The sequence below is a fragment of the Podarcis cretensis genome (assembly GCF_951804945.1).
Source record: "Podarcis cretensis genome assembly, chromosome: 1".
Classification (NCBI taxonomy): domain Eukaryota; kingdom Metazoa; phylum Chordata; class Lepidosauria; order Squamata; family Lacertidae; genus Podarcis; species Podarcis cretensis.
The window spans coordinates 20,937,962-20,952,850 of NC_137170.1; the positions used below are offsets into that span (position 1 = coordinate 20,937,962).

General features: G+C 39.6%; 1 protein-coding gene across 4 annotated transcripts in view; it reads right to left on the reverse strand.

Annotated features, from left to right (window-relative positions):
• Positions 1 to 14,889, reverse strand: part of PAPOLA (poly(A) polymerase alpha) — a 43,258-nt gene that overhangs the window by 25,924 nt on the left and 2,445 nt on the right. For all 4 annotated transcript variants that reach the window (XM_079948432.1, XM_079948431.1, XM_079948433.1 and 1 more), the window contains exons 2-7: positions 7,069 to 7,242; positions 4,956 to 5,022; positions 4,384 to 4,465; positions 2,180 to 2,289; positions 1,564 to 1,617; positions 74 to 185 (exon numbers count right to left, since the gene is read on the reverse strand). In XM_079948432.1, coding sequence (XP_079804558.1) covers positions 74 to 185; positions 1,564 to 1,617; positions 2,180 to 2,289; positions 4,384 to 4,465; positions 4,956 to 5,022; positions 7,069 to 7,242 — 599 coding nt within the window. The remainder of the gene's footprint in view (positions 1 to 73; positions 186 to 1,563; positions 1,618 to 2,179; positions 2,290 to 4,383; positions 4,466 to 4,955; positions 5,023 to 7,068; positions 7,243 to 14,889) is intronic.

Consider the following 14,889-nt stretch of genomic DNA (forward strand, 5'->3'; position numbering starts at 1 on the left):
GGTATTTGTATGAAGTTTCAAAAAAGCTATCTTCTCAATTATAAAAAAAACCAAATAAAATAATATAACTTACCATTAAGACTTCGTATGCATCTAATGTCTAAATTTTTAAGAAGACTATCATCTCGAAGGTCTAGGTCTTCAGGAATAGTCTGAAGTGCTAATCGGGCAAACAATATATCAATCTAAAATAAGCAAGAACAAAGAAGGGAAGTATGTTATCATTCAATTATTATGCTAGTCATTAAGTCTATGAACTGTTGTTGTTGGTTGTTTTTTTTAAAGTCCATAAAATGTACTTTGTAGAGACAGTGCTACTTAGTTTCTCGGTTTGTATAGCCAGTGATTTCAGGATCACCTGCTTCTCTGGACACTGGATGCAAATTTAAAATGCTGCATCATCACTGCTTTATAATTAATTATGAGACAGAAGAAAAAGAATCCTCATTTACCCCTCATAGTAAAGTAAGGATTTGCCAAGGACACAAGTTTGCATCATATTAATGAACTCAGGACTGCTGCCCTCCTTCCAATTACATTTCACCTGCCAAGTTCCCAGCTCCTTCAAACCCCACCCTTGCCTACCCATTACTCCCACCATTGCCCAATCCCCATCCCTTCACTGCTTGCCCAAAACTTCCCCTCCTCTAGCAGCTCACCCAAATCCTAAGGTCCTGCTGCTCTCATCACTTAGAGAAAAAAGGGGAAAGAAGAGGAAAGTCTTTCGCTCCTTCACCATTCTCTGCCACCAACAGTCATGCATTTTGAAATGCACGCTTCCTACTGGTGGCGATGGACTAAGCAGAGAAAGACTTTCACCCTCTATCACAGTAATAGTGACAACAGGGTGTGTGTGAAAGTCTGTCTGCTCACTTGCTCTACTTGACCACCTGCCTGTCAGCTCACTCGGCCAGGCTGCCCACCTGAACCCTGGAGTTCCCTTGACCTGTTGTGCATGCATGAGACTAATGGTGGGGAGCAGCAGCAGCAGCAGCAGTAGCAACACAAAAGGCAGCAGCTAACTGCAGCATGATCTTTTTCTTACAAAGGTATTACATAGCATGTAAGACATATTGTTGACAAATTGGGGAGCATTTTAGTATGCAGCAACGGGAAGAATTTAATCAGCATTTAATCAGTAACATTTTCTCACTTCACGCTTGGCAACAGACCCGAAGCAAACATTTTGGGACTGCAATGAACTGTGAACGAGCTGCTACAGGCAGCAGCATCTTTCTGTGTGTGCTGGGGACTGTATATGTGGATGGGTCTGGACATTTTTATTCCAAGTGGGGTCAATTTTTATGCATCCTACTGCTTCAAGCTGCACAATAATAATATCTGAAATAGAATCTGAAATGGATGCCACAATTTCCCTGACTAAAGTAGCATTTTTTGAGCAGTCACTAAAAAACAAGTTACTGTTGCAAGGTATATGTCCCTTAAAAGGAAACAACTGTTCATACAAATAACTTCCATGTGAGGATGGCCTCAGTATGGACTATGTGACTAGATGGTGGACTATGTGAACAGATGGTGGTGCAAAAGCTGTATTACTCTTACCTCTATTCCATCAAAACACAGTTTGATAACAGGAACAAATGCTTCTTCAACAGCCTGAAAAATAAATATTTTACAATGACTAGTACTCATACCTGATGTTCAACAGGAACTATTTAAGGGCCTGGCTAGGATAGCTTTTTTATTCCATTCAACTCTAATTCTACATCAACCAGAATTTACAACAGCAAGCAATTCTATCAGAAATTGGATTCAAATATAAAAATATAGAAATATAGAATAGATATTACAATAACCTTCCAACATCACTGAAACATTATGCTTATTTAAAACAGCCTATAATCAACTCAGTTCTTAATGTACAATTATCGTAACGCTTTGGGGACTTATGTCTTTCTTTATACAGTGGTGCCTTGCAAGACGAAAACAATCCGTTCCGCGAGTCTCTTCGTCTAGCGGTTTTTTCGTCTTGCGAAGCATCCCTATTAGCGGCTTAGAAAAAGGGGGGAGGAGGAAAAAAACTCGCAGGACGTTTTCGTCTTGCGAAGCAAGCCCATAGAGAAATTCGTCTTGTGAAGCGCCTCGAAAAACGGAAAACCCTTTCATCTAGCGGGTTTTTCGTCTTGCGAAGCACCACTGTACAGAGTAATTCACATACCCGTAGGTCTTTTACTTCTTCCTGTAGTTTCAGTTTTTCATAAAACGAGGTGAAAAAATCACTCCTGTCAACATGCCTTGGTGCAACACACAACGCATCAATATCAGCACCTAAAAGAAGCGTGAATAAACAGAGTTAGTTACCACATAAAGCCTATCAGAAAAGAGGCAACAGAGCAATGGTATCGTTTTGAACAGAAATTATTGCAGCACAGGATTCTTTCAAATACTGCACTTAAAAATGGTAATATCATATTGAAATACAGTCATACCTTGGTTGAGGAACGCCTTGCGACTCAAACTTTTTGGCTCCCGAATGCTGCAAACCTGGGAGTGAGTGTTCTGGTTTGTGAACATTCTTTGGAACCCAAAGTCCGATGTGGCTTCCGATTGAGTGCAGGAAGCTCTTGCAGCCAATCAGAAGCCGCACCTTGGTTTTTGAATGATTTCAGAAGTCAAACAGACTTCCAGAATGGATTCCATTCGTCAACCAAGGTACGACTGTACATTCTTTCACTCAGTATGTACAACAACTTCCACTTCAAGAAATCTACCATTTAAAATCAACCACCACAAGTATGATCCTCAACTTACAAAGGTATAATTGATAATGGAAATATAAGTTAAAACAAGGCTCAGTTTAACTTAGTTGACTTATTGTTTTGCACTGGAGCTACTTTTGGAAAGCAGCAGTGTTTTTTTAATATAAGGAAATACAGTTCACAATTTTCAATAGTTTACATGAAACTAAAACGGAGCTTCCATGCTAGGCTTCTTATCTATACCAGAGTTAGCACAGCATGCGAGTTAAAATCTCTCATATCTCTCCTCACTCTTAATTTATTACCTGCTTGCAGCAGACACTGGTTGAGGATATCTTTATTATGGAGTGGCAATTAGACCATATTGCATTAAAGATGAATGCAAATAAATACATTAGTGTACCAGACAACTAAAGATTACATAAAGTATACAATGGCCACCAAGAAAAGGCAGCCCCAACTCTACTCCTGACAAACAATAACATACCGTATTTTTCACCCTATAGGACATACTTTTTCCCCTCCAAAAATGAAGGGGAAATGTGTGTGCGTCCTATGGGGCAAATGCAGGCTCCCAAGGCTTGCGGGCAGCAGCCTGCTGCCCGAAGCATGGGGCGCGCTCTGGAGCGCGCCCCGTGCTTTGCACAGATGTCTGCAAGCCTTCGCACAGATGTCTGCAAGGCTTGTGGATAGCAGCCTGTTCTGGGGGCTGGGGTTGGGGGAAGCTCAGGCTTCCCCCACCCCAGCCCCACAGCTGGGGGGGGGGAAATAATTTTTTTAAAAAATTAGTGCCCCCCCCAAAATGAGGTGCACCCTATTGGCCAGTGCGCCCTATAGGGCGAAAAATACGGTATACTGAAGGACCGTACCATCCTCTGTAGTTCTGATTGGCCTGAACTACACAAGGCAGAAATATACTTTTAATCTCATTGCCTTTCAAGGCGCAGGTGTGCTGTGGAAGGGCAGACAGAGAGCTCTGTTGCATTAATACCAACACCTACCCTGCCACCATCAAGTGTCAGGTCCCAGCATGCTTTTATTTTAGCATCAGATCCTAACAGTTTCTGTGTGTCTGCAGAGGCTTTTAATATTTAATCAGAATTTAATTCATTCTAAGTTCATTTTAAAAACGTATCTAATATTATACCAGCACTTATAGTAGCCCCCCACAAACACAAATGAGTTGCTATCAAAATGTGTCCAACTGTGAGGAACATTCCCTCATCTTAAGATGAGCTCCTTTTGCTGTCCTAGGACTGCATTTCAGGAGTGGCATTCTACTGAACTGTGGTGGTGCAAAAACCATAATTTATTTCAATGTAATCACATTAAAATAATTAATTTTAATGGAATCACATTAAATGGTGTAGACAGAACTACCTATGGGACCGTTGTGCTTTGGAGGTACGGCTAGTCACAGAAACCAGTTGTTGCTATGATTGCTATCGTATAGCCTTTAGTCATCATCCTCTCCTAATCACATGTTTGTGTGAGGGCAAGTCTCCTGTCCAAGCAAGTCATTGATGTCACTTGCAGCAGAATCGTAAAAGGTTTTATAGGCTCTTTAGTAGATTTTTATACTTCTATTGGCTACCAACTAGGCACTAAGCAAACATATTTTATAAATGTATAAAATATTAGGTACATATTAGGGACACATTACCTTTTGTATGTACACCTAATCTATATGATCCAAATGTAAAAATTTTCCCTCCAACGTTTTCTATTACAGACTGTGGAAGATTCTAAAAGGGAGCAAACACAGGATTTGAATTTTTATAAGCAATGCAGAACCAGTGAAATAGCAGCACACTTCAAACTCTAGACGCTGGATTCAAGCTTACTGATAGGAGCTTATTTCCGTTGTGGCACACTGATAAGAGGTAAGGGCAAAAAGTTAGCTAGTTATCACTGCTAAGCCACTATGAGAATTTGCTGTCACACCATTTGCAATAGCATCCTGCTAGTTTTATCAACAGAAACAGTCAGTTGCTTAAGCTTGATGCAGCAGACACTCATTAAACTGCATATTCTACAAATCTAATTAAACATCATATTTCGCTGCTTAACAGCTAAGTATCGATGTATGCAAGACTGTGTTAAAGGATCACAAATAAAATAATCTTTCTCCCACTGATGTCAATTGCTAAATGTCAAATGCAGTGGCTTTAACATTCTGCTGTAGCTAAAGATACAAGTCTTAATGTACATCTGCATGAATAAAGAAATTCATACCTTAATTTCACTGATTTCCCGTATCCATTCCTTTACTAGGTTATTTAGTTTCCCCAAAATTAGAATTCTGTTGATGGAACACATTCATAAATTACACACAATGAAGAAATTGGGTTAAGGCACTTAAACTCCCTATCACAGAAAAGGGAACTCAAGAGTGTAGCAGAGGATCAGAATGTTTCAAGTAATTTGTCAAAGCTAGTCCAGAAATTACTGATTTTATTTAATTTATATCCCACCATTTCTCAAAGGAATAGGGTGAGGCATACATGATCACACATATTCCTCACAGCAGCTGCCCAACAAGGATGGCAACCAGAAAAAAATGGGCTAACCTGCTCTTGTGCCTTTCACAGCAGCTTGAGCTGCAGAAACCCACCAGTGAAGCTTTCCAAGAAATGGAGATAACCACCAGCAGCTAACAGATGCAGAACAAACTGAGTTAAAGACACAATAACAGGGGCCTTTTGGCATTGTACCTGCAAAGCAGATTAGCTGAGATAAGTGGCCCAAGGTCAACAAAAGTGTGTCATAGTTGAGCTAGTATTTGAACCAGGTCTTTCAAAACTTTATCAATTAAACCACTATTTCAAATTATAATTTAATAGATATTTGGAAGAAAGTATTTTCATCTGTGGAATATTTGGCACCTACTTTTATAGCCAGGTTCCATGCACAAATCCAAGAAGCTAAAGGCACTGCCTACACAAGCTCAGTGGCTAGAGTAAGCTACAATACTGGCCAAATAGTATTTGGAAGACAAGGGATCCAAATTACTAAGGCTTCCTTTTCTACCCCATCATATGCTGGGCAGAGTGGGCAGGAGGGGACAATGACAGGGACGGGACATACCTGATATGGTCTGTTCACAAAATAATGCCTTCCTCCAAACATTAACTTAAGCAGCAAAATTCAGCACCTTATACAGCTCAAAGTCTTGCAGTATTTTATCTTTACTATAAAGATAAAACACCTATCTGGAATTTTGATAAATACTCAGCATTTCCCCAATTTTGTAACTGCTACTGAGTGAGAAGAGCATACAAGAACCCCCAAACCAAAATTACTGGATACAGTTAAGATTTCATTTATAAAATTTCACACAACTGCATCATTTTTTAATGCTCTATTCTTTCCCATTCCCAAGTCAATAGTTGTCTATTATTTCTTTTACTAGTAAACTCAGGTGGTGATCGCTGTTAGAATTGTAACCAAAATGTGACACTGAGAAACAAGAGGGAAATAAAAGCACACTTGGGTATTTGAGACTTTCGAAAATACAATATATATTGGGGGGGGGGGGGATGGACAGGGCCACCCTTTTTCAATAACCCAATGAGGACTAAACATGCTAAGTCATCACAGAATGTAGAGTGTCTGAAGGAAATTAAACATGGAACAGTAAATGGGAGGGAGAGAGAGAAGAAGGGGCATGTGGAGAAGAAAGGTGGAATGTTCTTGGTTTAGGGGTAATGGTTGACTGGAACTCAGAACAGGAGCACTGCTTTCAGGAGGGACGATATGCTGCATCATTCTGTTGCAGTCCCACTTGTTGAAAATATTATGTACTACTATTTCTATGATACCCTCTCACACAAATATTTGTGAGTACAAATCCCCCCTCCGTTTTGTAAGTGCCTTAGGGATTTCCACAGGAAGGAAAGGGAGGTTCCAAGCAGTAAGTAAAACTAAAACATTTCTGGAGTGGTTTACAAAAATTAATGCAATTCCCACTTCACACTGCATACAGCTTAGAATAGATTATTGTGTTATTGACACATTGCTGACAAAGAAGGTAATCATGTCATTCACCTGTGCTATGCAATTCCTGGATGTTACCAGCATGACATGGGAGCTGGCTGTGCAGAAACAACTATGCTGCAACAATAACCCATCAATGAACACTAGACATTCCAGAAACTTGGATTCATGAACAAATTAAAAGACACACTTTAATGGAACATCGAGCTATTGTTCAGAATTGTATAGCATTTCTATTACTGGGACCTGAAATAATTTGAAGATCTATTTTCAATGTTTTGTGATTCCATAACCCCAGTATGGATAGTCACCTCTCCACAGTATATTATGTATCAATAAATGTCTTATTTACCTGCGTTGCAGTTCCTCCTCCTCTTCAAAGACACCAAAGGGTTTTAGGGTTTCAATTAATTTCTGAGTAAGAACACAGTCAATCTCCTTGGGGGCAGCTAAACTGATAGGTGAGGTAATGCCATAATGCTTCTGTGGTTGCTGTGTCTGTTGTGATCCCTGGGTTGTAACTGGACTAATAAAGGTAAGTAAGACAAAATTAAGAGATGCAACATCAACAAATCCATTCACTGCAGTAAAAAATAATAATACAAAAAATGAAAGTGTTTACTTGGGCACATGTTCAGCTGTTTCTATACTATAAAAACATAGTTACTTAAATTGGTTTAACAACCTCTTTTAACAATATTCAACAACTCTGCTTTGTTCATAATCAGAGTAATTAAACTATGGTAAATAAGCAAACCTTCCAGATTAGTGAACACAGTACAAGAGTGTGGTCCTTTGACGACTATATGAAATTAAACTGACCTACTTTGTTCAGTGACTGCAGACTCAGTTGTACAGTACCATTGCATGCTGTATGCATTTCACTCATGCAATTTCAACCATATGTAATTGAAGGTCATCCGGTTGAAATTCTGTAAGTTAAATGCAAACAAGACACGAGAGCTTAAAAGCACTTTCTGTGTCATTTCCACTTGGGGGACAAGGCCCTTTCTGTGTTCACACAGATATGGTTTCAAGGAGGCAGTTTGAGTACACCCATTTTTGTGTATACACGCCATCCCCAGAACATAACCCCTGTGTAAGATGTGATCACACTGTAACTGCAAACTGTTTAGAAAAACATGAAGCCTTAGAACATCAGAGTACCAAGCTGGATCAGGCCAATGGCCCATGTAGTCCAGCATCCTGTTCTCACAGTGGCCAACCTGATGCCTGTGGGAAACCTGCAAGCAGGAACTGAATACAAGAACACTTCCCCCTCCTCAGTTTCCAGCAACTGGCACTCAGCCTATCTAATCCTGCATCCTGGTTCCCCAGAGACCACCCATATGCCTTGTCTACAAACAGAACACAAGGGCAGTAATCCTCTCCTGCACTGCTCCCCAAAAACTGGTATTAGGAGGCACGCTTCCTCTGAACCTGGAGGTAGTAGTTAACTCTCATGACTAGTAGTCATCCCGGATGAGCGGGAGAATGTGGAAGTAGTAGGAGGGAAAATAAGAATATTCGATAGGAGGAAAAGGAAAAGGGAAGTAGATAAAATATGAACATTTACGGGGTCCATTTGGGTATGGGAGAAGCGGAGAAGGGAGCTTTTTCCTGGCCTCTCTCCCCTTACCAAAATGTGGTATTATGATAAAATGGCCCCGTTAAGGGAGCTCATCCCAAAGAAGGTAGGGGATAAATTAAAGGAGATCACAACTGAGGAGATGGAGAAGAGCTGGGGAACAGAAGGTACGATGGAACAGGATTGTGGTACTTGGAATAAGATTCATTGGTTACGGAAAGGACAAATTTCCTCTCTGCTAAATTATTATTAGGAATTATTACACCCTTCGAAGAATTAGTGAAAGGATATAGGACAGATAGGGCTAGAATAGTTTCAAAATTTTATAACGTGTTATTAGACAAAGAGAAAGGAAAGTTTGAAATAATATTGGAAGCTAGATATTCAGGAACAGATTTTAGATGAAGATTGGGAAAGAATCTTTCGGCAACCACCCTTTGTTGCGACCTCTTGGGTAATCCAGGAACAAGAGTTGAAGTTGGTACAGAAATGGTATTACACACCTGTAAGGTTATATCATATTACAAAATCTGGAAGTAAGAATTGTTGGAGGAAATGTGGAGTGATGTGAACGTACAGTCATATGTGGTAGGATTGTCTGCTAGTTAATGAATTCTGGAAACAGATTGGTATAGAAATATCGGGAATTGTGGGTAGGAAGGTGGAAATATTTAAATTAATGGTTCTTATTAGCCTGAGTAGCACCAAGTTAGAAACAAAAGAGGAATGTAAATGGGTAAAATTGATGGTAATTACAGCCAGACAGATTATAGTAGGTAACTGGAAAAATGCAGAAGAGCTAGGGGTGAACCAATGGAGGAAAAAAATGAAAAAATATTATAATCTTAGAATATCTAACTGTGAAGATACATAAAATGAAAGGGTTTAAGGGCAGTGAGAAGGAGCAGTGGCGGGCAGGTTGTAGAGTGATTTATGGTGGTGACCCCCCCAAGCTCTACAACTATGGACAATCCCCCCTTTTTTGTAGTCCAAAAGAAAAAAATCGGGTTATACATGGGGGCATGTTATACAAGAAAAAATACTGTACTTTTGTATGTCCCACTTCTCTCACCAGTCAGTCATTGGATGAACCAGTGTTTACTGATGAAGAAAATTCTAGTATCAACTGCTCTGTGGGAAATATTGTAGGTAAAAGAGGAAGGCAGCTGAAGACTATCTTAAGGCATGACACAAGATGGGACTTTTGCTCCACTACTCACAGGACCATGCACTTCAACTGCCCTGTGATAGATACCAGCGGAGAGGCAAAGAAGACTGAGTTCAAGGTAGCTTAGCTATGAACCGCCCTCTCACCTTTTCACATATACAGCTAGTCTACCTGCCCTGTGAGAAAGATTCCGACAACTTTTTACATGCAGATATTGCTTTCTGTGATTTCTAAAAAGGTACTTTAATGTAACTTACAAGTCACCTTAGAAGGATCTGTATCTTGAAAGGCAATATATAACGAATTGTAATGAATACTCTATCCACTTTCTCCATTCCATACATAATTCTATCAATCTCAATCATATTCCCACTTTCTCTAAAGTATTAAGTTCCATAGGTTAGTTGCTCCACTCTGCTGATAACTTTGTCTGCCCCTTTCAACACCTTCTTGAAATGCGGCAACCGGAACTGTACACAGTATTCCAAACATGCTTACACTATAATTTTGTATAAAGGCATACATATGTGTTGTAATTTCCATCCCTTTCTCAATGATCCCTAGCAGACAATATTTTCAATAATTCAACTGAAAGAAAAACACTTGAAGAGAAAGTTAGCACACATCACTTAAGCTTACTAGGATAAACCCCCATCTGCAAACTTTCTGAAGAAAACCATATACAGTCATACCTCGGGTTACAGATGCTTCAGGTTGCGTTTTTTCGGGTTACGGACTGCTGAAACCCAGAAGTACTGGAACGGGTTACTTCCGGGTTTTGGCAGTTGTGCATTGGCAAAAGTGCCAAATCGCGCTTTGCACGTGCACAAAAGTGCCGAATCGCAACCGTGTGAGCAGACACACACAGATCACATTTGCAACCCGAGCGTCCACTGTAGATATTAGTGTAATTGTAATAATGGGCTCAGCTGAAATCAGGAACAGGCTTCAGGAATAATCACTCCTTGCTTTCTTCTCCTTCCCTCTCTTCTTAACAGAGATTTCCCATCACTATTTCTAACAACACTGGATTCCAGCATAGGTAACGCAAACTCATTTTATTTCTATTCTAGAATAGCTGATATTTTCATTGTTTCTATATTTATATCATTTATAAAGGTGCTAGTACTAAAGTAGGGACAATTTCTTATCTAGACACATCTAGCTCAAAGCAACATCTCTGCAGCACTGTGCCAAGTAGCCAGAGTCTAAGTGAAATCACATATACTGGGAGCACCCTGGAGAGTCCTAGTGGCCTGCAAAGAGACCTACCCCAGAGCCCAAGGGGCAGTGGGGCTTGTTGAGGCTGCTCAGCCTCCCTGTCTAATAGCTAATGTGTGGGGTAGAGAAGCAGTTGCTGCTTCCCTGTGCGTCAGCTGAGCAGCCTCAACAATGCTCTGGCTCACACAGAGGTTCTCTTCAGGTTCTGAGGAGGGTCACCTCACAAGCCAGGACTCCTCTCCAGGGTGCTCTCCATTTCTACGTTCCACTTTCGAGTTCCAGGCACCGTGTGTATGTGCGGTCGCACACAAACAGACTGTGCATAAATGGGGAGTTAGCTGTACTTGTTTTTGCTTCAAGGGACTAACATGGCCTCACCTCTGGAAAGCACTATCTAAAGTTCTACGCTACCATATCCTGAATTACCAACATTGATGCTCCATATGAATACTGGAAGCTGCCTTATACAGAGACAGATCATTGGTCTATCTAGCTCAGTACTGTCTACAATGACCCCTACCAGCTCCCCAGGTTTTCAAACTGAGGGCTCTAAGCTCTTCCTGGAAGTGCTGGTGATTGAACCTGGAACCTCCTGCATGCAAGGCCATGACCCTTCTTCAGTCATCATTATCAGTGCAGTGTTAACACAAAAAAAGTATCACAGCAAACCAATGTATTCCATAGTTGATATGCTATTAAAAATAAAAACAATCTGGACATCAGGCCATAATGAGGAGTATTAGCTATGTGATCAAACCAAACATACCAAAACAGTTGACTAATTTTTACTCAGAGTAAACCCACTGAAACTTAGTCCTGGTGATTCATTTCAGATGGTGACCTCTTTAGTAAATATTGGACATTTAATACTTTCATTTTGATTACCTTTTTTTGGAATGCTAGTTATCCAGATTAGCCATGGTAAATGCCAAACCATCAGGGATCACTAATAGTGGCTAACCATTTTAATGCTCAAGGACCTCTACTGAATACAGAACAATCCACAGCCAGTTTAACCTAGAAGTACATCCTACTGACTTCAATGAGATTTGCTCACCAGTAACAGTGTTCAGGATTGCAGCCTTAGATCCATTATTTCAATGTAAAAGTTTTTTGGGAATCAAATCCTTTTTCCGCATTGCAACTCAATGTAGTTCTGCATTTACCATATCCTTTTTATCTATAGTCTCTACCACAAGTTTTTGATCGTGCCTGCTTACTAGTTCCCAGTTCTTTGCCCAGCTCCCACAAAGGTTTGAAACAGAGCAATATGAGAAGCCTTAATAAGAAGCTATACTGTAAAATAAACTTTGGGCTACTGCATATAATAATTCTCTTGGATCAAAAATATAGGAACTAGACGGATATGCAGCCAGGAACTAAACTAAACTCAGCTTCATGTGTCTACAGTGTACTAATCTGGAGAAGAGAAACCACCATTTAAAAATAATTATAATATACAGTGGAACCTTGGGTTGCGGACATAATCCGTGACAGAGGCACGTCCACAACCCACAGCGTTCGCAAGCTGAAGTGTTGTGTCTGCGCAGGTGCCATTTGGCGCTTCAGCGCATGCGCGAAGTGCGATTTAGCACTTTGACGCATGCGGCGAAACCCAGAAGTAACCCGTTCCGGTACTTCCGGGTTTCCCACGGTCTGCAACCCAAAAACACGTAACCTGAAGCAAACGTAACATGAGGTATGACTGTAATTACTAGTACTGTGGGGATTGGGGGGGGGATTCCAGTTTGCATTTGTGATGCCCCCAAAGTGACCTAATTTAGCAAGTTTATTTTACTTGCAGTCAGTAAACAAAGCTAAAAACTTTGAAACTGACAGTTTCATGTCTAATACTGCATGTCTAATACTGCATCTGCAACTAGCATCCACTTGTTGTTACTAATTAACATATGCTAATGATAAAACTCTGCAAAAAAATAAAGGTCTGAAAAATTTTCTGTACATCACTGTTAGTTGTACAACATGCACATACATTGTTGACTTGAATTGTACTTATGAAGCTCTGCCCCACAAGATATTCAAAATGGCTTAAATTCCATTACAAGCTGCAAATGAAGAATTTATTTTCCATATAATCCAGTAATAAAAAACACTATAACCATCACTAGACTTGTGTATTTGTGTGACAAGTCAAAAAATAAGCCAGTTGACCTATCATATGTTTTCAAAGCATCATCTTCATTAGAACTAAAATGATACTGCTATGAAGAAAGACGTAAACTTAGTGGGCCCAGCCTGATTTCTGTCATTTTCAGCAAACAAACACATCCTAAATAAGCCTTTCCTGAGAGGCCCCAATTCTCAGGAGAGACTTTTATTATGAAGATTAAATGATTTTTATCCAGCCCTGTCTCTAAAAGAAGCAAAGGGTGGAAAACAACGATGCATTTAAAAAACCCGAAAGCCAATCATTATCACAACTAATATTTTCAAAGCTTCCAGAAATAAAATCTTTCAATGTCTTTGGGAGTTACAAGGCAATGGAAAAACCCTATTCTACATATGGCCATACTTTCATACTAATTATGAATTAAACACACTTTAATCATCAACAAGTTTTATAGTAGAAAACAAATAAACCACTCTCATCAGTGATCCATTTTTTTTCACTCAAGTCTACAACTTGTAGTGAGCAAAAAAAATTATGGTTGTCAAGCCCCCAATCCTACCACGAAGGGAGGGTTTTTCTCTCTGACCATACATTACACATCCCAATATAAGCTGAGCTCAGCCTAAGGTTACAGTAAAACTAATTATAATATGGTTAGATCAATTCCAAGAACAATACAAAGACACTCAAATCAGATGTTTAAGCACCATGCAGAAACTATGGATTCTCCCTTCAAAATGCATAGTGTACTACCCCTTTAATCAGTTGCATTTGATTCTAAAATTCAAACCAAACTAAAACTTCCCCAAAAGATTCTAGGTCCGCAATACACTTCCACAAAGTGCAATGCTTACTTACTGAGGGAGAATGGAGCTGATCACTGTTACAACCCAAACAACCTTTCCTCCAGTTCCAGTGCAAAAGAAACAGACGGCACTAGTTTATCTTTTCTGATCCTTATGATTTTATTAATCAAGGACACAACCATAATGAAAGCTTTCAATCCTACAGTACTTCCCTTTTATGTATTCTGTCAGTACTGGGAAAAGTTATAAAGTTCCTTCACCCCATGTTGCCTTGTTATGGCACTCAAAGATCTAAATAAAACATTGAAAAGCACCACTATGCTCCATCCCAAAGAGCCTTCAACCTGGCTCCAAAGAAAATTCAACATTGACTGCTGGGGAACACTACCTTCACAGCAAAAACAAGGCACGAGAAGACACTTTATTATATAAAGTGTTTAAAAACAATGGAAAAAAGAGAAATAAAAATTCCAATGATGTATTATGTGATGCTCAGCAACCTTTTTAAAAACATTAAGAGTATATTTCTTAAACTGTATCTTACATACATGTACTCGCAAACACATTTTTGTTAGCAAATTAATCAACCTTCATAAGCAGTTTGCAGTATGTTGCGGGAGGGATGCTGTTAGAAAACGGGGAAATCCTACTTTGTACATGCTGAAGGGTATTACAGGTTGGATCCAAGTCCATCAAACACCATAGAGCAGATGGGGGGAGAAGGAGAAGAGAGGGAGGGGAAATTCCATAGTGTAAGTTTCCTCATGGAAACTCAAAAAACACTAAAAAGCTCTTGTGGGGAATGCAGAAGTTGGAAAGCCCAGGTAGATCAGCTTATTCTGGAGTAAGGCTCCATGTAGCCTTGCAGTACCAGGAGTTACTTTTACTTTATTGAATTCTATTATTTTGATGAATTTGTTTTTCTTTGTTTATTTATACACTATTGTGTTTGATATTAGTGACCACAATGTTGGTTTTTTAAATGCTATTGTGATTATTGTGAGCCACTTTGAGCTCAACATTTGTTGATGGAAAAGCGGGATACAAATATTATATCAAATTAAAAACTAGTCTCCACATTTATATCATGTATTAAACTGGTAAGTTTTTGAAAGAACCCTCAATTTCTCTCACTTAACTGAGCTCATAAGGGTTTGGATATAGCCTGATCCGCAAAAGTATGTATAGCTCTTTATTTTTCTAAAGTGGTCCTTTCAAACAGAATTATGATGTTGGCAAACAGGCAGATAAAACTTTAC